Here is a 24115-nt window from a genome sequence, read left to right as displayed (position 1 = left end):
AAGCGTCTGACTCTTGGTTTCAGCTCAGATCATGATCTCACAGTTCGTGAGTTCGAGTCCCACATTGGGCTCTGTGCTGACCGTATGGAGTCTGCTTGTGATTCTCTCTCTCCCTCGCTCTCTGCCCCTCTTGCTCACTCACTCTCTCTCTCAAAATAAATAATTAAAAAAAAAAACTTAAAAAAAAGATGTATCAGGAATTCATAAGAAGTATCAGATACAGAAAAACATATTAAATGTCATGGAGAATGCCATCAGAAAACCAAGGCCCAGAAAAATTCTATAGGTCAAAGAACATGTTCTTCATGTAAGAAACAAGAGACAAAGAATGGAGGAGCTATCTATTAAAAAAATAAAAAAATTTAAACAAAGACTGGACGAGGGGCGCCTGGGTGGCTCAGTCAGTGAAGCATCCAACTTCAGTTCAGGTCTTCATCTCACAGCTCATGAGCTGGGAGCCCTACATCAGGTTCTGTGCTAATAGCTCAGAACCTGGAGCCTGTCTTGGATTCTGTGTCTCCCTCTCTCTCTCCACCCCTTCCCTGCTCACGCTCTCTCTCTCCTTCAAAATAAACACTAAAAAAAAAATTTTTTTAAACATAAAAAATAAGAAAGAGACAAAGAATAAAAAAAAAAAAAAAAAAAAAAAAAAAAGACCAAAATGGGGCACCTGCGTGGCTCAGTCGGTTAAGTGTCCGACTTTGGCTCAGGTCATTATCTCGCAGTTTGTGAGTTCAGCCCCCCACGATCGGTTCTGTGCTTGATAGCTCAGAGCCTGGAGCCTGCTTCAGACTCTGTGTCTCCTTCTCTCTCTGCCCCTCTCCCACTTGTGCTCTCTCTCGCTCTCTCTCTCAAAAATGAATGTAAAAAAAAAAAAAAAAAAAAAAAAAAAAAAAAGACCAAAGTGGGGCGTGCCTGGGTGGCTGTTGGTTAAGCATCCAACTTCAGCTTAGGTCATGATCTCATGGTTTGTGGGTTTAAGCCCCGTGTCGGGCTCTGTGCTGACAGTTTGGAGCCTGGAGCCTGGAGCCTGCTTTGGATCCTGTGTGTGTGTCTGTCGCTCTCTCTCTCTGCCCCTCCCCCATTCATGCTCTGTCTCCTTCTCTCTCTCAAAAATAAAAATAAACATTAAAAAAAAGATTTTTTAATTAAAAGAAATTTTTAAAGTGTAATTTCTAAAAAAAAAAGGACTCTAGAAATATCACCAACTACAAAGTATGGCTTTTCTGAGTCTGATTTATTTATTTGTCTTTTTATGTTTTTTAATGTTTATTTACTTTTGAAGGAGAGAGACAGAACGCGAGTGGGGAGAGGCAGAGAGAGGGAGACACAGAATCCGAAGCAGGCTCCAAGCTGTCAGCACAGAGCCCGATGTGGGGCTCCATCTCACGATCCGTGAGATCATGACCTGAGTGAAGTCGGTCGCCCAACCCACTGAGCCACCCAGGTGCCCTTCTAAGTCTGATTTAGAACAAACAAGAGGCACCTGAGTGGCTCAGTCGGTTGAGTGTCAACTTCAGCTCAGGTCATGATCTCACAGTTTGTGAGTGAGTTCAAGCCCCATGTCAGGTTTTGCACTGACAGTGGGGAGCCTGCTGCAGATTCTCTGTCTCCCTCTCTCTCTGCCCCTCCCCGAAACTAAACACACAAACAAAAATTTAGAACGAGAAATGCGGGGGCGGTTAGCAAGAGATGCTAGAGAGAGAAATGCCCAGGGAAATCCGAACACTGAATAGTTGATCACCTTAAAATGTTTGGAATTTGCTTCAATGAGAATAGGTTTGGGGTGGGGAGAGAGCAGTACACATGAACACGATGAAAAAAGATGGGCCATGAGCTGTTAATTGTTAGCAATAGGTGAAAAGCACATAGGACTTATCCTACTATTTCCCTTTCATGTTCTGCAATTTTCCATAATAAAAAGTGTAAGATGTTTTAATACCTTTGCACAGATACTGAAATTCTCCACCGTCTCTACCATTATCCCTTCTGCTCCTCACCAGCCTGCCTCATTTAGGTTGGCTACCCAGCCCACCAACTCAGGTCGGTGAAACCTTCAAGATGCTGCTGTTTCCCAGACTTCTGTGGACCTGAGCCTTCCTTCTGGCATCGCCCTCTTGCCCCACCTCCAGGGCACGTTTCCACCTCTTCTTTCAGACCTGCTGACGGTTGCTTGCTCAAGCCTAGGCTTTCCTGGGAATCGGTTCAAAGCCAACACAGGCCATGCCCTTCCAAAGCCCAACTTCCATAAAACCTAAGGTCCATCCTGTCTTGTTTCTGGCACCACCGCAGCCCCGCAGTAAGGAGCACGTCTGTTCTGTCTCTGGTGTACCGTCTGTGCCTAGAGAAACAGAACCGCATTACCGAGTGCGTCATCGTCATCTGTGGTGTCACTCGCCAGCCGGAACAGGGTGGGCCGCAGCTTTTCACACCGTTCATACACGACCTGAGTGAACAGAGCTTGGTTTCACCACACACAACAAGGGCCCACAGCAAGGCCCTAGGTGCCCCCAGGAAGCAAACAGCAGAGTCTGGGGCTGCAGAATTCTTAGGCTGTCCCAAATGCACGACTGCAGGTTTGAAGTGACGTGGCCACTACAGTGTCAGAAAAAGTTTGGATTACGGTTACACGAATTTGTAAACTCACTAAAAAGGGGAAAGAAGACCTCAGAAAAGAATCCACGTTCTGAGTGTGTATGGCATTATCTCTTCTCCAAGCTCCTTTCCCTGTGCCCCCAGAAGAGCTTTAACAATGGGGTGACTCCATATGGAAGCCCTCCGTGACTACCCTGCTTTAAAACTAATATCCAAACTCCCCATCCAACTTCCCTCTCCAACAATGCCCCCGGACTCCCACTGCAGGCTCTCCCAGAGCTAAACCTCATTCCCCACCAGGACCGTCTGGGCAAGCTCATTCTCCTCCTCCCAGGGAGAGTGCTCTGGACAACTGCACCTCCCACACGCCACGTGTTGAGGAGGACACGCAGCCTCTGCACGTGTGAGGCTTCCCTCCTTGCAAGGGAGCTCAATGAACACACGAGTCCTCCCTCACAGTAGTGTTCCCTTCCCCGAGCTGTGAAAGGACATATCTGATAGGGGAGTCTAGGAGACAAGCAGGACGGAGCCCCTTCCTCCTGCTTTGCTCCTGAGACCCAGCTGCCCAGACGGAAGCCAACACTGGGCTCTGCTCCTACCAGCTTTATGTTTTAGAGAAGGAAGCCCCTTGCGAGGAGAAGAGTGATGTGCCAGCATCATCTCAGGTGGTAGGCAGACCTGCCTGATTAAGGTTCAGCATCAGGAAGCCACTTGCCAACACTTCCGTGCCACTTTTTCCAAATGGGCTTTACCCATTGTAAAGACGAAGTTTTGTCTCCTGCCAAGTCTCTCCTGTCTCCTAGCTGGTTATCACCCTGGCGGGGGCGGGGGGGGGGGGGGAGTTGTACTATTTAGAAGCCCAGCAGGCCAACCTTCCAGAGGGACTTTGGAGCCAACTCACCACAGGTGACTGGTTTTGGAGTGTCTGCCTGGCCCAAGCCCACTAATCCTTCTGAGAACTGTCCCCTCTGGCCACAAAAGGCCAGCATGACCCTCTCTGTAATTCCATCCAATCCTGGATGTAGGTAGGTTGATTGACCTGGGATAGATACAGGAGCCGTGCCGGACAAAGAGGTTTCTCTCAGGAATCTGGAATTAGGAAAGATACTAGTTGTTTCTGTGAACCCTGTGAAATGGAAGGACAGGGAAACTAAGGTACCACATGAAGGCTGCTGCTCCTGGGCAGAGAAGCATAAAAAGCTGGAACGCAGAGAGAGAAGACAAATGTAGCTTGCAGAAGGCTGGAGAAAGCAGAGCTCCAAAGACAGACTAAGAGTGGCAGGCTGGGACAGCATTTCAGTGCCACCGCCATCTGTCTGCACCAGGCTGCAGTGGCTCAGCTACAACACCAAAAGCATCAGCAACAAAAGATAAATTGAACTTCAAAATTAAAAACTTTTGCTTCTTGGGGTGCCTGGGTGGCTCAGTCGATTAAGCGTCTGACTTTGGCTCAGGTCATGATCTCGCAGTCCGTGAGTTCAAGCCCTACGTCAGGCTCTGTGCTGACAGCTCAGAGCCTGGAGCCTGTTTCGGATTGTCTCCCTCTCTCTCTGACGCTCCCCCGTTCATGCTCTGTCTCTGTCTCAAAAATAAATTAAAAAAACAAACAAACAAAAAACCTTTTGCTTCAAAAGACACTGTCAAGACAGTGAAAAGACAACCCACCTAATGGGAGAAAACTGTGTGACAAAGGACTGGTACCCAGGATATATAAAGAACACTTATAACTCAAAAATAAGGAGACAACCCCATGAAAAACTGGGCAGGGACACCGGGGGGCTCAGTCAGTTAACAGTCTGGCTTCGGCTCAGGTCATGATCTCACGGTTCATGAGTTCGAGTCCCACGTCAGGCACTGTGCTAACACCTCAGAGCCTAGAACCTGCTTTGGATTCTGTGTCTCCCTCTCTCTCTCTGCCCCTCCCCTGCTCGCACTCTGTCTCTCTCTCAAAAAAGAAAAAAAAAAGTTAAAAAAAAACTGGGCAAAGGATATGAACAGACGTTTCTATAGACAAGATGATACACAGGTGGCCAACAGACACAGGAAAGGAAGCTCAACTTAAACTATCAGGGAAATACATTTCCAAGCCACAGTGAGGTGCCACTTTACACCCACTAGGATAACTATTATGAAAAAGACAGACAATAACAAGTGTTGGCAGCATGTGGAAAACTTGAACTCTCACACGTTGCTGGTAGGATTATAAAACGGTACAATGATTTAGCAAACAGTCTGGCCGTTGCTCAGAAAGTTAAACGGAACCACCATATGATCCAGCAGTTCCAGTCCTAGATATATATACGCTCAAGAAAATTAAAAGTTTACATTTTACAAAAAACACTTCTATACGAATGTTCACAGCATTTGTCACAGCCCAAGTGGAAACCCAAATGCTCAACTAATGAATGGACAAAATGCGAGCTAGCCATACAATGGAATGTTATTCAGTCATAAAAAGGAATGAAGTTCTGATACATCCTACAAGATGGATAAACCTCCAAAACATTAAGTGAAAGCAGCCAGGCTCAGAACACCACATTCTGTAGGATTCAATTTACACAAAATGTCCCAATAGGCAAATCTACACACCCAGAGCAGATTAGTGGATGTCAGGAGCTGGGGAGGCTGGGCGTGGGGGTGGAGAGTGACTGCTATGGGTACTGGATTTCTTTTAGGGCTGATTAAAATCTTCTAGTTAGTGGGGCGCCTGGGTGGCGCAGTCGGTTGAGCGTCCGACTTCAGCCAGGTCACGATCTCGCGGTCCGTGAGTTCGAGCCCCGCGTCGGGCTCTGGGCTGATGGCTCAGAGCCTGGAGCCTGTTTCCGATTCTGTGTCTCCCTCTCTCTCTGCCCCTCCCCCTTTCATGCTCTGTCTCTCTCTGTCCCAAAAATAAATAAAAAAACATTGAAAAAAAAAAAAAATTTAAAATCTTCTAGTTAGTGTTGATGGCTGCTTTTAAGATATATAAATTCTCAATAAAGGTGTTATAAAAAAAAAAAACAACCCTCAAGATGTGTAGGACGTGGTGGAACTGGAACTCTTAAGCAACGCTGTTAGGAACATAAAATGGTACAACCACTTTTCAAGAAACTGGCCAACTATTTTCCAAAGTTAACTATACACTTAGCATATGACCCAGCAATCCCACGCCCAGGCATGTACCCAAGAGAAAGGAAAATGTATGTTTATGCAGAATCCTGTACACAACTATAAACAACTGTTTATAGCAGCTTAATTCATAATCACCCAAAGCTGGAAACAACCCAAATAGCCATCAACAGATGGACAGACATATTGTAATACACGCATACAATGTAATACCACTCAGCAATAAAAAGCAAGCGATCAATACACACGCCATGAATGGATCTCAATTACGCCAAGAGGGAGAAGCCGGGAGGGAAAGAAAGAGAAAGAAAAAAAGAAAGAAAAATTTTATCATTCCATTCATACAAAAGTCTAGAAAATATAAATTAATCAGAACAGAAAGCAAGCCAGTGGCTGCTTAGGGATAGGGAGACAGGGAAGAAAGGAGGAGAGGGATCACCAAGGGGCATGAGGAAATTCGGGGTGGGGGCGGGGGCGGGGCAGGGGCGGTGATGGGGTTTAGGGACATGTTTACTATCCTGATTATGATGATGCCTTCATGCACATTCACGTGTCAAAACATGTCAAATTTCTAGTATGTCAATTACACTCCGTTATACTTGAATTTACTTTTTACCTGCAAGGCCTCCTGGTCTGGTGGGGCCTGCCCCGGCCTGCGGTACACGCTTAGCATTTCCTGCAGCACCTTCACATGACTCCGTACCTCCTCCACAGCACTGACTCTCTTGGACACCTTCTCTGATTTCTCTTGTTCCTTTCGGGAGAGAGAGGATGGAAGTGAAGGAGCAGAAACCTTGGATAAAGCCTGAATGAGGGACGGGAAAAGAGGCACTGTGCTGGCGAGCTCAGGCAAGTCACTAACAGTGAGTAGGCGGGAGTGTTCCCTCAGTGGGCGAAGAAAACTCAGTGGGCCGAAAATTCCTGTGAAAGGCAATGCAGTCCAGGGACAGGGCAATCTGCAGCTTTGTACCACCAGCCTCAATCCCTCCGAAAAACAGATTCCCAAATAGACTTTCTGTCACTGGGACAGAAACCAGGGTCTACGAAATGCTTTGGGCCCCTGGACAAACATACTTGGGAAGTACCCTGCATGGTTTCTGCTTCCAGTCACCATCTTGCCCTTCAGGGAGCCCGTGGCTGTGCCCCAGTTTTGGGCCCAGAGCCCATCCTTTTTCCAGTCCAATTGGGCACCTATGCCCTCACACACATATACGTGTGTCAAATGCTGTTTCTGCAGAACCCAGTGGAAAGACGCCCACCTCCTTGACCAAATTCTTGATCAGCCTGTTTGCAGCCTGAAGATCCTCAGGGTGATTGCTCTTCAGAAGCCTCGTCAGAAGCTGAAGAACGAACAAAAAGAACAGGTGAAACCACTTCCCCCTGTGACAAACGGCCCAGACTAGTAGAGGCAGCAACAAGAGAACAGGAACAACACCTCCTTACTTTACAAGCATCATCTTACCAAATGCTCACAATGACACCATGTAGGGATTAGGACTATTCCCACAGACCACAGGTTTTCAATGGGGCAGGAGGGTGGAGGATTATATCCCCCAGGAGACATCTGGCAAAATCTGGAGACGCATCCAGTGAGTAGAGGCCAGGATACTATAAACTTCCTACAGTGAACAGGAACAGCCCCCAGTAAGAAAACGATCTGGCCCAAAATATCACTAGCACTGAGGCTGTCCTGGGCCATGTACTCTGTGATGTGACAGACCTCGGTGATCTTGTTCACTTTACTCCCCATGCCCAGCAGAACGCCTTGGACGTGGGAGTCACTCGGTCGTCCCTGATGGCACTAAAGATGGCTATACTGATGCCCAGAGTGTATAAGCAGCTTGCCCGAGGTGACACAGGATTCTATCTTTCTCCAAAGTCTGTGCCATCCTTCGTCTTCCCCCCTCTGCAACTGTAAGGCATCAGTAGGAGAAAGGCCAAAGAGAAAGGCAGCCCAGAACCTGGCCCTGCTTGTTCTGACCTCATGGCCACTGAACATCTAAGTCCAAGGGAAGGGCACAGCTGAGGGGTGCAGTGAGAAGGCAGCGCGTACTACGGACTCACACACGGCCTGAAGCTTTCCTGGTACTACATTTCCCAGACCTTGTGTGTGACTGAGAACAGTAATCACCAAAAGCACCACCAGTGCTCCAGGGCCCTCTCCCCATTCAGAGGCACTCTGACGCTATTCCTAGGTCTTTGTCCCACTCCTTACTGATGTCTGAGGAGCAACAAATTATGGGAGGCAGTGGCAGAAGGAAAACGGGTGGCACCAGGCTTACTGGCACTAAAGAAAAAGAGCTGAGCCAACATGTAACCAATTCTTTCCACCATCTTCCCCTAATACCACACATACGCTGGATACGACTGATCATCCACACTGCCCACTTGGGTCATCCTTTTGTACCTTGTCTCCCTCGGGAATGCTTGCACAGATAAGGTGGAGGGCACAAAGAACGTGGCTTTACTATGTGGCCCATCCATGAAGAAAACATCCAGACCTTATGTCACCTTATTCTAAGAGCCTCCTCCAGAGAGAACTCACTAATGCACCTCCCCACATTCCCCCACACTTTGGTTCAGGGATCAGAGCACATTCCAGGGGATATTTCAGGAGAGTCTCTACAGGAAGGGGTCCGATCAGATTCAGGTCAGTCACCAAGGTCAGGGAGGGGCTCCTTACCTTGGACTTTTCCTCATCAGCATCAAAGATAGAGCTCTTGGGCCAGGGAGAAGGTGGAGGCAAAATTTTATCCACTGGTAGTTTAGGGTCTTGCTTTACGATCCCTAAAACACGCAATTCATGAAGTTACAATATGGATATGGGTACCCACTAACTTCACATAAAGTCTAGAAACCCCCAGTTCCTGATGTCCCACTGGGAAAACACTGTCAATGACCTTAAAGGAATACACCCAGGGTATGACCAAGGCTCTGCATCCCCCCTCAGGAGACTCCAAGGAAGGAGCACAAAGACAGGGGCATCAGAGCCAACTAAGTGAGAACAGAGCCAGACCCTAGGGCTAGTGGGCCATGGGCCTCATGCTATAAAAAATACTGATCATTGTATGCAAGTACATAAACCTCCCAGGGCCCAGAAATTACTGTAAGATCTGACACTTATAAAAACAGTGACTACAGGGGCACCTGGGTGGCTCAGTTGGTTAAGCATCTGACTCTGGATTTTAGCTCATGTCATGAATTCACAATTCATGAGATCGAGTCCCACATCCAGCTCTGTGCTGACAGCACAGAGCCTGGCTGCGATTCTCTCTCTCTCTGCCCGTCCCCCACTTGTGTTCATTCCTCTCTCTCTGTCTCTGTCTCAATCTCAAAATAAATAAACTTTTGGGTGCCTGGGTGGCTCAGTCAGTTAAGCGTCCAACTTTGGCTCAGGTCATGATCTCATGGTTCGTGAGTTCAAGCCCCACGTCTGGCTCTGTGCTGACAGCTAGGAGCCTGCTTTAGATTTTGTGTCTCCCTCTCTGACCCTCCCCAACTCGTGCTCTCTCGCGTGTGCATGCTCTCTCTCTCTCAAAAGTAAACTTTAAAAATTGTTTTAAACAAAATAAACTTTAAATAAATAAATAAATAAATAAATAAATAAACAAAAACAGTGAGTACGTTTGACAGGAAAAGATAGTCCATCCTGAATCCAGGTTCCCTCCTGTACAGAGCCCTACAGACTCCCAGCTTCTGCACAGGACACAGAAAGGCATGAACTGCTCCTCCAACACTGACCAACACGACCCCGGACAAGCTACAAATCTACCACTTTTCTTGAATCCACCAGAGTGGAGATTGCAAGGCAACACACACCCTGGAATCTGAGGAAAAATGGGAAGGCAACACCAATGTGAGTAATTCAGATAAAATGGTTTCTAAATGGTTTACAGGCTGGCATACGCCAGTAAGAGAACACAACCTCTGAGGCCTGTAACATGAGGGGAACAGGCTCTTCTCCAGGGCCCTCACCCGCACTCCTGGAAAGACAATGGGAAAGGCCTGACGTCCCACCTAAATTCTTCTCTCTCCTTCCAGAACCTTCAACTGCTGGGGAAGGACAATAAGCCCTGGAGTTCTTAGAGCAGTGCTGAAAACTTACTACAGCTGAGGAACAGTAAAGAAAACCCTGTGGCCCTGGGGGAGGGGCAGGATCACGAACAGGTCCTGCCGGGACCCAGGGACACAATGTCCACTGAAGACAGAGGCTTAGACAGAATGGAGAATGATGGTGCCTGCCCCCACCAGGCTAACGGGCACTGGGTAACAAGTAATAGCAGTTGACTGTTAGGAAAGTATCTGGAATAAAACCCTCTCTGAGGCGCAGAGCAAAAAGGAAGACCTAATGCTTGGATGGAGCAGATACAGAGGAAAACTCTAGCAAATCAGCTCCCACACTAAACACAAGCTAACACTGTAGGAACTTAAAATCCGGTATAGTGAGAGTAGCTATAGCAACAATAGTCTCAAACTTAGCTCAACTCCTGCCCACGAGAAGGAAAGGTCTGTCCATTGCCAGGGAGCAAAAATTATTTATGGGATGCCCGGGTGACTCAGTACAGCACGCGACTCTTGATCTTGGGGTTGTGAGTTCGAGCCCCCACGTTGGGTGCAGAGATTACGTAAAAATAAAATCTTAAAACAAAAAACAACCTATTTGTCTCAGTCTCTACTGTCCTACACAAAATGTCCAGTTTTCACCAAAAAAAAGCAAGAATACTTCTGTGAAGAGGAAATGCAATGTAAACGGAGTCCAACCTTGTTTCTTCAGCATCTGGTAAGCATCTCGGATCTTGATATCCTCTGGAAACCAGACTGTCCAACTAAAAAGTATTTCAATGACTCTTCCTTTAACTTTTTCCGTGGTCCAGGACCCTAGGTACTGAAAATAAAAAGGAAAGAATTAGAAAGCTGGAAAGGACTGAGCAGACCAGCCAGCACACGCTACTACTAAAGAGGTAGCCGCTGAGGTCCAGGGAAGCGAGCTGCCCATGGCTGGTTGAGAGGTGAGGCAACAGAGGCCAAACTCCCTGGCACTCAGCCCCAGGGTGCCTTCTGGGTTTCAAGGAGTCACCCTCCAGAACCGCTAAAATTAAACCCACCATATACTGGTCTAGATTAGAGCCACCGGGGACACTCATTTTTTGAATGAGGCAAGTATGGAATATTAAAAGAATATATTTGGTCTTTGTCCCTAGTTGCTGGCACAGTTTCAACAACCCCTGGAATTTCTTGAGGTACAGGAATATCTTTTGTTATTCATAATGAGCCCCCTTGAACCACACCTCAGTGTATGTTAACCATTCATGGTGAGCACTTAGTTTCAAGGGAGACTGACCACTTTAGAAAAGCCCACCATGTGATGAGAGGGTTGGAAATTTCAGCCCCAGCCCAACCCCCAGGAGGGAAGGGGGCTGGAGATGAGAGTTCAGTCATGGCCAGTGATTTAATCAAAATGTCTACATAACTCCAGGTAAAACGAGGTCTGGAGAGCTTCCTGGTTAAAACACGTGATGTACCAGGAGGGTGGTGGGGAAGCTCTGCTCCCCATTTCCTCCAAGACCCTGGTCTATGCAGCTCTTCCATCTATATCCTGTATAACAAAAGGGTAATAACAAGTACAGTGCTTTCCTACCTCTTGTGAGTGTTTTTAGTGAATTATGAAACCTGGTAGAAGGCGTCATGGGAACCCCTGAATCTGCAGTTGGTCAGAGAGCAGAGGAAGTAGCCTGGGGACACCTGAGACCCCATCTGCTATCTGAAGTAGGCAGCACAGTCTAGGTAGGAGTGAGTCCTTCACAGGTAAGGTATGTAATAACTCTGGGTAGTTAGTGGCAGAACTGAAATGAATTAAATTGTAGGACACACAGTTGGTATCAGAGAATTGCTGAGAAGTAGCGAAGGAGGGCTCCATCAATGTTAGGTACCCAAGAATGGTGTTGCTAAGACAGGGGCCAGGAGAAAAGGTGCCAAGGACAGGCAAGAAGGGACATAAAACTTAAAGCCACACCTGGTATCTCTTGCCATTGCCATAAAAAAAAAAAAACCTGTCCTCAAGGGACTCCTGGGTGGCTCAACTGTTGAGAGTCTGACTCCTGATTTCAACTCAGGTCATGATCTCACAGTTTGTGAGATCAAACCCCGCGCTGGGCATGGAGCCTGCTTGGGATTCTCTCTCTCCCTCTCTCTGCTCCTCCCCACTCATGTTTGTTCTCTCTCTCAAAATAAGCAAACTTAAAATAAATAAATAATTTTTAGAAAGAAAGAAAGAAAGAAAGAAAGAAAGAAAGAAAGAAAGAAAGAAAACGACCTGTCCTCAAGCTTGAGTTCCTCACCCCTCCAAGCCACCACAACAAGGCCATCTTTAAAGGGAGAACGTGAAGACACGGACAAAGACAGAGCACTGCTGATGAACATGACCAGCATCCTAGACCTCGGAGAGGCTTGGGGAAGGCCATCGGAAAAGACGTGACCACCAGCTGACCTGCAAGCTGGACTTGGGCAATCAAAGATCTCTCAGCCCCTCCGCTGTCCTCGGAATACGGACAGTCGCGAGACAGTGATGTGGTATGGACAACACCCACACAGGACACCTGACTGAATCCACTTAAGACCTCTATATAAACCTCTGCTTATTAACCCTGCCACCTACCAACCTGGAGTGGCCTCTCTCTGCTCTGCCTGCCCTGCGTGCAGAGGCCGATTTCAGATTATACCTGGGAAGCTCCCTTGAAGGTTACGAACCAACAAAGAGGAAAGCTGTCACGTGCAGGATATCCCCTCTCGGCTCTGTCACAAACTGGAGACAGGCTGGCAGGCTCCGCTGTAAGCAGGGCTACCTCTGGACAAGAGGTACCTCTAGGGGACAAGAGGTGGAAGGATGGGGGTAGGTACAGTACAGGGAACAGGGTCAAGCCCACGGTGCTCACCTTTGGGGACAACACTTTGATCAGCTCATTGAGGAAGCGGAATTTAGCCACCTCGTTGTGGAACTTCTCCCCACAGTGGTTCACACACATCTCCAGCACCTGCACAGACACAGGACCCCCATGAGAAGGGAAAACCACCGGCTTCAGGACTCATCTCAAATCTGACGAGCATTCGCTGGAACCATGGTGAATGTTTCCTCAAGACTACAAAGACACTGAAGGGGTGCCTGGGTGGCTCAGTCGGTTAAGCGTCCGACTTTGGCTCAGGTCACGATCTCACTGTCCGTGGGTTCGAGCCCCGCGTCGGGCTCTGTGCTGACTGCTCAGAGCCGGGAGCCTGTTTCAGATTCTGTGTCTCCCTCTCTCTCTGACCCTCCCCTGTTCATGCTCTGTCTCCCTCTGTCTCAAAAATAAATAAATGTTAAAAAAAATTAAAAAAAAAAAAAAAAAGACTACAAAGACACTGAAGTTTGAGGAAGGGTGACATTTTCAGACTAAGGAAAAAATGCTACCTGTTTGATCTCACTGTAACCATCAGGTCTGTGCCCAGGCAGAAGCTTGGTGACATGTACCCAGAGGCCTCCTCACCTTTTAAGGAGACCCTTTGGGCAGATGAAACTGGCTAGAGAATCATCTCCTCCTCAGAGGCAGGAATCTGGTATGTGAAGCACAAGGGCTGTTCAGCCAAAGGCTGCCTGCTGGCTTCACAGCTCATCTCACACCAGCATGGCAGGATGGGCCTGCACATATTTTCTTTGGTCCACACTACTGTTTCACATTTCAAATTAGTTACAAATATCGATGAATTCAGAGAATTCATCTAAAAATCTGAATTTCTAATTTCTCTTGGAAAACAAAGTTCTAGCAACTCTGGGCCCAGACTCACACCTCGCAGCAGCCAGCTGGCCCTGTGCTATGGCGGCCCTCGCCTGTGTTTCTGTCCTCACCCCGCGGCTCACTCATTTATGTGACCTGTCAGGCCCTGGTACATGTGGCACTTGAACTTGTCAGCCCTGGTCTCCGGAAGACAAAAGGAAATAAAACCTTCTCTTCTCCCCACACAGTGGGCTCAATGCTGCTCTCTAGAAACAGACCTCAGATGGGGCAACCCGAGCCCAGAACTCCCTCTTAGATGCTCTCCACCACACTGAAATGCGACCGGGGTCCAGCACTCTCTAGTGTCACGACAGGCAAGCTTACGCTAAGGGGCAAGCCAAACTCACCGTTAACGCATAAAGAGCTTCTTTCTCTTGTGGAGACTGGATCTTGTGGGCCAGTAGCCAGGGTGCATGGGTTGGGCTAAAGGAAAACAGAGAAAAAAGAAAACAGAGAGAGGCGCCTGGGTGGCTCAGTCGGTTAAGCGTCCAACTTCAGCTCAGATCACGATCTCACGGTTCATGAGTTCGAGCCCCATGTCGGGTTCTGTGCTAACCGCTCAGAGCCTGGAGCCTACTTTGGATTCTGAGTCTCCCTTTCTCTCTGCCCCTCCTCCGCTCACACTCTGTCTCTCTCAAAAGTAAACATTGAAAAAAAAAGTTTTTAGTAAAATAAAATAAAGGAAAACAGAGAGACCTGGGCTATGGGCGGACAGGAAGAAACCAACCAGTATGGCTGAGTATGCTCAGTCGAGTCACCTCTCTTCCAGAAGCACAGGTCCCAGAGCAGAGGTGGACTGACTCACACCCCGCACACCCACGTGCCTCTGAGGAGACCAACCCCCTACCCACCCTTCTTGCAGTGACAGCACCTGCTGTCCTCCTCCCGTCCACAGCAGCACATCATCCTGCCCATAGCCAACCCACCCCTAACGTCTCTAAAAGTGCAAGCTGAACACCCAGGGCCAGATCTGCGTGTAACCAGGTCACGAGCAGTATAGACCCTGTCTGTCAGATGACAAATGCTCAATAAACACTAGAGCAGAAAGTGTGATAAAACTTCTCACTCATTTCCAAATGCTGACTATTCAGCAACACGTTGATTAAACAACTGATGACTGACTTGATTCTTCAGTTCCTATCCAGATGCTTTGGGAACAGAAATCAACAAAATCTTACCCTTTTCCTGCTTATTCTTAAGAAAGATGACATTTAAATTATGGAGAACACACTGATCTCTATTGCATTGCTACATAACCTTGCTACATCCTACCCGTAACATTTAGAGGTCTCCTCAACAGTAGTGTCTTCTAACACTAAAATTCTTTCCAAATAATTGCCAATTACAAGTGGACTATTCTGTTTAAAAACAAACAAACAAACAGAAAAACATGACTTTTGGGAAAAAGTGTTCTCAGATCACGGAGGGGAAAAAAAAGGAAAGAGAGCCTTACCTTCTTTCTCTTAAGTAAAACAGACCCATGAGACAAAAACATGCACTTAGTCTGAGGTATCCCCCTTATCTGAGGTGTGTGTATATGTGTGTGAAAGTCACCTTACCCATTGGGATCAGTGTTCACCTGGTCACAGAAATTCTGGATAGCTGACCAATCCTGTTCTGACATGCTTGGGTCTGTGGCTTTATCTGTCAAGGAAATAAAAATAAAGAATAAAAATAAACATACACCCCACCCCCCTGCAAATAAAGTGGCAGCCAAGGACTGTGATATCACTCCTGCAGGGGATTGCAACTCGCAGGCAGAGAGCTGAAGGGACAGGACCCTGGCTGTGCGGTTGGCCACCATCAGGCACAGTGTCTGGCACATGATGAGGCTGCAGTGAAGATCTGCTGACTGAATGAACACAAAAGCTCTTGTCCTACAAGAGACTCTACTTCCGGGGCAGGGGTTGGCCTGTGTGTGCCTCCTTCATGCCTCCCGTCAGGACTTCCCCACTTTGGCCCTGCAACGAGTGTGAGCAGGGGCCAGAATCTGGGAGGTTAGTTGTAAGTTTCTGAACTGTGTGAACTAAGTGTAGAACATACCACAAGTCTCTAGGTGGCTCCACCTGGTCATCCCACCATCTCCTCAAAAACAATACCCTTCAAACTAACCCTCAGCTTACTGAAATGCTTTTTGAGCATCCTATGTAAGAAGCTTCTCCACGTAACAGCGGCTTGTGTGGTCTAATAAAAGGAACTCCTCACGTTCACTCTTTAAAATGCTGTTGCTTTCCATAAACTTACACATTCCCAGGGACCCCAGATCCAATCATGCTAGGGTCCCCTGCACTGGACATTAGTATTTGGATGAAATCTGAGGACATTAAGCGTCGAAGGCATGGGGGCACAGACAGAGACACCTCCAGAAGGAGCATTATCAGAAGGCCTAACTTAAGACCATGCTCCACTGAGGGGAGGGGCGATCTTTGACCTTCCTGGTGCTGGATGACAGCAGCTTCTTCTCCTGCTGCTGCTGCCTAGAATTCCTGTCTGGTCGCCCAGAAAGCGTGTCCATCACGCGTGTCCCGCCCCAGACTAAACCAGGCTCTGCTCTCTCACAAAGGAGCTGCTGGGAGGCCTCGGTCCTAGGCTTTCCTAACTGCCACCCCAACTCCTTCCTGTCCAGTTCCCTGGGGCCTACCCACCTCTCCAGGGAAAGACCTTCCTGATCCTGACAGAGAAGATCTTTCAAGCTCTACAATAGGCTGATTCTAGGGTCCTGTTTCTGACATTATTCCTTTTGCCTGACCCTCTACTCCTCTCCTCAAAATCCTACCCCATTCTTCAAGGCCCATCTGACTTTCCACCTTCTCCCAAAACCTCCTCCCACTGCTCTAGCCCCCGAGATTCTCCTCCCTTCCAATTACTAAAGATCCCAGGGTCAAGCAGAGTATAACCTTTCCTGACGACAGTCACACTTCTGTCATGTGGAAGTCATGTGTCTGTCCACCTCAACAGTAAGACTCAAAACGCTAACACCATTCTGGCTGGCAATGCCCACATTCCCTCACCTGTTCCTCTTCAAAGCTCTTTCCCTATGCTATATCTTGAAAATCCTCTCCTGGGTGCCTGGATAGCTCACTCGGTTGAGTGTCTGAGTCTCGATTTTGACTCAGGTCATGATCTCATGGTCATGGTATCAAGCCCCGCGTTGGGCTCCACGCTCACAGCACAGAACCTGCTTGGGATTCTCTCTCTCTCCCTCTGCCTCTCTCCCACTTGAGCTCTCTCTCTCTCAAAATAAACAAACAAGGGGCGCCTGGGTGGCTCAGTCAGTTAGGCATCCGACTTCGGCTCAGGTCATGATCTCGCAGTCCCGTGAGTTCGAGCCCCGCGTTGGGCTCTGTGCTGACAGCTCAGAGCCTGGAGCCTGTTTCAGATTCTGTGTCTCCCTCTCTCTCTGACATTCCCCCATTCATGCTCTGTCTCTGTCTCAAAAATGAATAAATGTTAAAAAAAAATTTTTTTTAAATAATAAATAAATTAAAAATAAACAAACAAACATTAAAAAAAAAATACTCTAGAAGGCAAAAGCCATATATTCCCTGCAGTGCTTAGTACAATGTCTTACTCAAAGGCACAAAATAATTACTCATGAAATAAATTTAAAGCAGTGACTCCGGAGATCCTGATTAAGGAGGTGTGACTCATCTAAAATAATTCTGCCCTATTTAAGCTTCTTGAAGTTTTAGTTCACTACAAGGTCAAGGTTGACGCCTCCAGGCATTCAGACCTCAACATGCAACTGGACCCAGAGGCAGAGATCTACAGAATCCAGCTTTCCTCCTCTGGCATCTCCCCACCCCCACCACCAAGTGAAAAGAGTTAGACAGGCACCAGCTTTTCCAAAGGAAGAAAATACTTCTATGAAATTAAGTCATGTTCCAAACCCTTAGCCAAGGCAACGCAGCTAGATCTATACAGTGTAAGAGTTTCTTTTTTATTTGTATCATGAGGATTCCCTCAAAGTTTATCCCAGCCTCCAAATAATAGCAATAATAGTATTAGATGCTTTTTCTTTTCTTTTTTTTTTTTTTAAGAAGTTACTACGTGTCATACACCAGGCTGAGTGTTTTCCAAGCCTCCCTTCCTTCTAATCTTCAGAAGGGAGAACACCACCATCATCTCACCATTTTACAGGTAAAGAAGCCTACCCGGCCACAAAAACTGGAAAACAACAGGAACGGAACTTCAGTCTCAGGTCTGGCCCAAGCCGGGGCCCCAACATTTCTCAAGGTAAACTCAGTTCCTTGACAGAGACAAGGCCTCTTTGGGAACTAGTTTCTTCGATTTTCTCACCACTAAGTCATCAGTTCCCTAAAGCAAGAAGATGAGTCTCATTCACCGTCACGTGTTCTAGCACCTAGAACAGTAATCGGCACAAAGATCTATTGAATGAATGAATGATTCACCCTTTGCTATACACAGTTTGACCAGTTGGCTGGACATATTTCTGACTCCAGGAGATGGGTATTCCAGTTCTGAAACAACTGGGTTTCCCAAAACATAATGCTGGCCTGTCAAGCTATCTCAGAGGCCTCGAGCAGCTCCAAAGAAAAGACCCCCAGGGGACCATCAGCTGGGTCTGATCAGGCCATGGCACTGACCCAGGTTTGTAGGATACCCATCTGCCCCAAGGAGTGGCTGGGGGCAAGCAGGGCATGGCCAAGGAAGAACTCAAAGAACCCCTTCTCTGTTTCTCACGACTGCCACAGTCCCCCCGGGGGCCATCCTAGTGGGTTTATTTAGCTGGCACTTGGGCAGGACAAACAACACTACCACCATCTATCTGCTTAATAAAAGCAATGTTTCTATCCATTTCAAGCCTGCTGCAGGATGAGAGGTATTAAGAAAACAGCTGAGCCCTCCAGCCATGAGTGAAATAGCTCATCTAAGAGTGACCAAATCAGAAGGCAAATCATCTCACACCAGCTGCCAACCAACCACAGAGTCATGACTTTGGCGCTCTGAGCAGCCTGTGCTAGAAAGGGGAACCCTGGGGCTGTGGGGAAGCAAGCAGTCACCTCAAGGAGCATTTAGCATTCAATCCTTCAGGAAGCACCCACTGACCCCTACAGTAGTCCAGCGGTCATTCAACCAAGCACACTGGATGTGTCTTGGGTACCGAGACCCACCACAGGAATCTCCTATGCCATGCTCCAAGATAAAGAAGGAGCTCAGCCCGCCAGAAGCTGGGAGCATATAAATAGATTGCAATTTGACCACCCCAGACTCCAAAAGAGGCACAAAAGGGGGGCTGGAAGGAAGACAGGATACATCACCTGGGGGTAGGTCCAGGTGGAAGGAAGAAAGGGATTTACCGAGCACCCCACTTTAAGCACAGAGGATGGCAAACAGCCCCTGGCAGCACATCTGCAGCTACCATCCTAGAGACCGAGGGGCCCCAGTGCTGGTTGGAAGAGCATGGGACTGGCCAAAAAGCTAAAAGACCCACTAAGAGGGCAGTGAGTTAAATCAATTACAGTATATCCATATAAAGGGACATAGAGGTTTTCAGTAACAAAATGAGACGTATCTATGCAGTCATGTGGAACAGCGACCAAAATCAATTAAATTTGAGGGTAGAGGGTTACGGAATGCACAGAGCTGCTATTTGTATTTTAATTTTTTTTAATGTTTATTTATTTTTGAGAGACAGAGCATGAGCTGGGGAGGGGCAGAGAGAGACAGAGACACAGAATCCATCCAAAGCAGGCTCTGGGCTGTGAGGTGTCAGCACAGAGCCCGATGTGGCTCGAACTCATGAGCTGTGAGATCATAACCTGAGCCGAAGACGTTTAACCAACTGAGGCACCCAGGTGCCCCGCTATTTGCATTTTTTTTTTTTTAATGTTTACTTATTTTGGCAGAGACAGCATGAGTGAGGGAGGGGCAGAGAGAGAGTCTCGAACAGGCTCCACACTATCAGCACAGAGCACGATCTGGGGCTCGACCTCACAAACCTCGAGATCATGACCTGAGCCGAAATGAACAGTCAGATCCTTAACCCACCGAGCCACCCAGGAACCCCTGCTATTTGTATTTTTAAAGTATAAGCTTCTAGTAACAGCTTCCTGATGTTCCTTTGGAGAACTACTCCTCCCCAGTTCTAGGTCCAAAGTTTTTTTTGGTTTTTTTTTTTTCTGCTAAGCCAATATGAGTGAGTTTTCTCCCATTCACAACTGAAAACACTAATAATAATAATATTTAACACTACATGCCAGGCACTATTCTAAGTGTTTCACATGTATTAACAACTCTAACAAGGACAGGTTACTACTATCCCCGTCTTTGAGACACAGCTGCCCTGCCCGCTGAGGCCAGATCTGTTAGTGACCTGAACTTGGCAGTCATCAGACTGCAGCTAAAGTGACTTCTTCCTCCATCCAGACCAGACTCAGGGAACGCAGCTATACTGTCCTTGCCATACCATCACCCCCCGCCCGCACCTCCTTGTCCTTCCTTAGCACCAAGTCCACTGTGCCCCACTCCCCCATCCCGGCAAATCTAGTTTAAAGGTTTTTATTTTTTTTTAATGTTTATTGAGAGAAAGGGAGGGAGAGAGAGAGAACGCGTGCGCAAGCAGGGGAGAGACAAAGAGATAGGGAGAGAGGATCCAAAGTGGGCTCTGCACTGACAGCAGAGAGCCCAATGCAGGGCTCGAACTCATAAACCCTGAAAGCATGACCTCAGCTGAAACTGGATGCTCAGCCTCAACCGACGGAGCCACCAAGGCATCCCCAGCAAATCTAGTTTCAACCGTAGTTTGCCTCCTCTGATCCTACTAGAGGTGGAGAATCACACAACCACGAAGACTAGAACAAACATTTCTGATGTCCAATCAACACTTGGAGGTCCAAACTCAGAGGATCTCAAGTGTGAAGGAGGAACGTGATCCTGCCCCTCTCCCCGAGGGTACATTTGGCAATATCTGGAGACATTTTTGGTTTTATCTGGACATTTTGGTGTGTGCTACTGGCATCTAATGGATTGAGGCCAGAGATTCTACCAAGCATCTTATAATGCACAGGACAGGCCCCACAACACTGTTATGGAGCCCAATATGCCATCGATGTCAAGGTTGAGAAACCCTGTTCTCAACCATACAGGTGGGCTCCCTTTTGTTTCCCTTCCCAAACTTCTCCACTTCGTTCCTGGATCCCCTGGTTCCACTGCAGCCCCCAACACTCAGCAGGGAATGGCGGGGGGCAGTGATACTGAAACTTATTTGCATGTGTAATCATCTTTATCTCCTTCCCCAAACATTCAGAAAAACACAAGGTGCCCTTCTCTGCGAAGCCAAATCACCCCTTTCTGCTCAGGCTCTGACCTCCCACAGCATCTTCAAGCCCCTTGCCAGGAGCTACAGCACTGGACTTGGAATTTAAGGATAGTTCCTCAAAGGAACAACAGGCTAAAGAGGGGCTTACAAGTGCCGCTCTCCTTGTAAGATCTCCTTTACACCTGAATTCCCTCTAGCTACCCTCCCTCCTTCCTTTCACAAAGGCCATCAAAAAAAAGGAAAAAAAAAAAAAAAAAAAAGGCTAGTGACCAGGGGCTACTCTCTCTCCCTACACCAAACTTTATGTTTCAGAGTCGTTGCCAACTCTTCAAAACTCAAGAGATTTTACATAAAAATGTAGGTTCTAGCTCTACCTGAAAAACTAGAAGATCCAGCACCTTTGGGACAGTAGCCTATAACGTCTGGGGCTAAAGAACCCCCTCCTCTGGCAGTCTTGTATCCTGTTAGCTCCTGTACGGGGTCAGCTGACAGCCATCCTTGTACCCAGCCCACCTGACTCTCTTTTTGGCAACTCCAGTCTAGGCATGTTCTCCACCACCTAATTAGCCGCTTGTCCCCACCATTTAACTCAAAGATGCCTCATCAGTAACCTTTTAGTTGCCAAATTCAACGTTCCCCCTTCTCCTGCCTGACCCACCTCCATCTTTCTGCAGCAAAGCTACCTACCAACTTGCACCCCTCCTTTGAGATCTGTGGCTCCCCACCCTCCCAGCTCTCCCCCTGCCTGTGTCCGCTCTGCCCGTGTCAGGCTGCTTTCCCCACCTGCTTCCTAAATGGTGAGGTTCTCCACGCCCCATCTGCAAACCTCTGCTCTGGACAAGCCCTCTGTCAATGAACTGAAGATTCCCACACTGGCCTCCAGCTCTTACCCTCTCTGCAGCTGACCACCTGCCTGGAGAAGGTCTCTTTTTGGCTGTGCCACTTGCACCTCAAACTCCACAACTCAACCATTCCTTCCATCTTAAACAAGTCCTCCTCACAGGTGAGTCATTTCTAACCAACCAGTTACCCCGAGTCCGAACCCAGAGATCCACCCCAGACTTCTTCTGGTCTCCTGCCTCCATTTAAATGCATCAAGGCTGCAGATTGTGCCTACTAATGATTTCTACTGTCAGTCCCAATGCCTTTGTCCTTCTTCAGCCCCCCAACACTACCGAAAGACCTTTTGTATTTACTCTCCTCCTTAACCAGTTTGGCTCCACATGACTGCAGGTAATGCTGTTAATAGGTGTACCGGATCAGATTCTCCAGCTGAAAACTCCACCCCAACCCCACCCCAGAATAAGATATAAACTCCTTTCTGCAGCATACAAGCCCCAATTAGCCCTGCAGCCTCTTTTCCAGGCTTTGTTCTTCAGGCTTTGCACTCTAGCACTACCAACTACTGGTTCCGAGAATGCTCCACACTCTCTTGTCCCCAGCTTTTGCACATGCAGTTTCTTGTGCTTGAGAGATGTTCTTGCCTACACTGTCCACTTAAATGCTAGATCTGCTGTGACAATCCCCAGGTAAACAGATCAACTCCTACCACCACTGTGGACCCCCACCCCCAATGTCCATTAGTAATGACAAGGTGCCCTTACTGTGGGCTTGGACCCATTAAACAATGTCTTTGTGATCAAGGGCCCTGTGTTATGCATCTCAGAGAATTTCCAGCACCTAGCAGAGCCCAATACAAGCTGCACGGTCTCTGTCCTCTTTGAATTTCAATGCCTCATCCGTAACACAAGGACATAACAACCCCTACCCCCGAGGGCTGTCGTGAAGCTAACCCTACACGTAAGTCCGGCCAGAGTAAACACGCGCAAAAGGTATAAAGGGCTTGTTTTGACACTGACGACCGCAGCCAGCCAGCGATCTGTGCTAGCTCCAAAGAGACCGCAAGAGGCTGCCTGGCTTGCACGAATAAGACCAGTCCTCTTCAGTGTAAACGTCCCCATCTCCAAAACGTGGTTAATAATAGAAGCTGCCTCTTGGGGTCGTAATGAGGTTTAACAAAGGCTGAACTCCTTCTAGCAGTGTACTTGACACAAAAGAAAAGCTCAACAAACGCTAGCCATTACGTTTTTAAGGTTTATGAGCTACGACGACAGTGATGGTGGGCAGTGGCAGGGAGCAGAGCACGTACACTCGGGCCCGCCGCGCCGCACCCGGGCCGATCCCCGCACCCCGGCCCAGCCCAGCCCCCTCCCCGCGGCCACCTGCCCGCCGCCGCTTCCGAAGAAAGGCCTGGGGAGGCGGGAAGCCAGGCCTCACGTGTGGCTCTGGGCCCGTGCCGAGGGGCGGCCCCGCTACTCACTGAGCCACAGCTCCAGCGCTGCTGCCGGCCCCGGGGGCCCCTCGGCCGACTCCGCCCCCGCCGCGGCCTCGGCCCCCGCAGGCACCGTCGCCGCCGCCGCCATGGCCCAAACCCCGCTGTTCGAGCCACTGCCACCCCTTCCCCTCTGGCTGCCACCGCCGCCGTCCGGCGCGCTCCGAGGCTGCCGACGCGGCAGGCGCGGGTTTGGCACGTGATGGGCGGGGCAGTGTGAGGCCCCGCCCACCGTTCCGGCCCCCGCCTCCCTGCGGTCTTAGGGGCCCGGGGAGGTATCCTACCAAGATGCTTCCCGTCTGTCTGGGCTTTGTTCGCCCGGTCTTCTCCACCAGCAATGGGATCAAAGCCCATCAAGCCAACTTCGCGAGGCCTGCGCGCTCTCCTCCTTTTGGAGTAGGCTTGTCGGATGAAATGCAGGACGCTCACTTAAATTTGATTTCAGATAAACTCGGTATAGTTTGGGGGTATTTTTAACCAGCGGGGTCTTGCGCCACACCACCTTCTCTGAAATGACACGCCCGCTCTCCTCTATACTCCCTTATTTTCTCCATCATACATTACACCATAGATATACTACAGGTTTGCTTATTTTGCTAAAGGATAATTTTTCCCGAAAAAGTCATGATTCTCACACATATTGAAATGAGCACGTATTAAATATTTTAACTAATTAGAAGGGCAGCAAGCAGATGCTATAATCCATTCAAAAGAGAAAAAAGGTTGGGGCGTCTGCTGGCTCAGTTGCTAAGGATGAGAGTCGGTTTTGTGGTTGATAAGTTCAAGCCCTACATTGGGTGTAGAGATTACTTAAAAATAAAATGTTAACCAAAAAAGCTTAAAAAGGTAAATTTAGGGGCGCCTGGGTGGCGCAGTCGGTTAAGCGTCCGACTTCAGCCAGGTCACGATCTCGCGGTCCGTGAGTTCGAGCCCCGCGTCAGGCTCTGGGCTGATGGCTCGGAGCCTGGAGCCTGTTTCCGATTCTGTGTC

General features: G+C 48.3%; 1 protein-coding gene across 1 annotated transcript in view; it reads right to left on the bottom strand.

Moving 5' to 3' along the window:
• Positions 1 to 23316, bottom strand: part of GGA2 (golgi associated, gamma adaptin ear containing, ARF binding protein 2) — a 39871-nt gene extending 16555 nt beyond the window's left edge. The window contains exons 1-9 of the mRNA XM_060648777.3: positions 23114 to 23316; positions 15071 to 15155; positions 13859 to 13934; positions 12636 to 12734; positions 10465 to 10588; positions 8387 to 8490; positions 6963 to 7043; positions 6320 to 6457; positions 2365 to 2446 (exon numbers count right to left, since the gene is read on the bottom strand). Coding sequence (XP_060504760.1) covers positions 2365 to 2446; positions 6320 to 6457; positions 6963 to 7043; positions 8387 to 8490; positions 10465 to 10588; positions 12636 to 12734; positions 13859 to 13934; positions 15071 to 15155; positions 23114 to 23216 — 892 coding nt within the window. The 5' untranslated portion in view covers positions 23217 to 23316. The remainder of the gene's footprint in view (positions 1 to 2364; positions 2447 to 6319; positions 6458 to 6962; positions 7044 to 8386; positions 8491 to 10464; positions 10589 to 12635; positions 12735 to 13858; positions 13935 to 15070; positions 15156 to 23113) is intronic.
• Positions 23317 to 24115: the final 799 nt, after the last annotated feature.

Source organism: Panthera onca, chromosome E3 (genome assembly GCF_046562875.1).
Source record: "Panthera onca isolate mPanOnc1 chromosome E3, mPanOnc1 haplotype 2, whole genome shotgun sequence".
Classification (NCBI taxonomy): domain Eukaryota; kingdom Metazoa; phylum Chordata; class Mammalia; order Carnivora; family Felidae; genus Panthera; species Panthera onca.
This window is presented reverse-complemented; position numbering and strand designations above follow the sequence as displayed.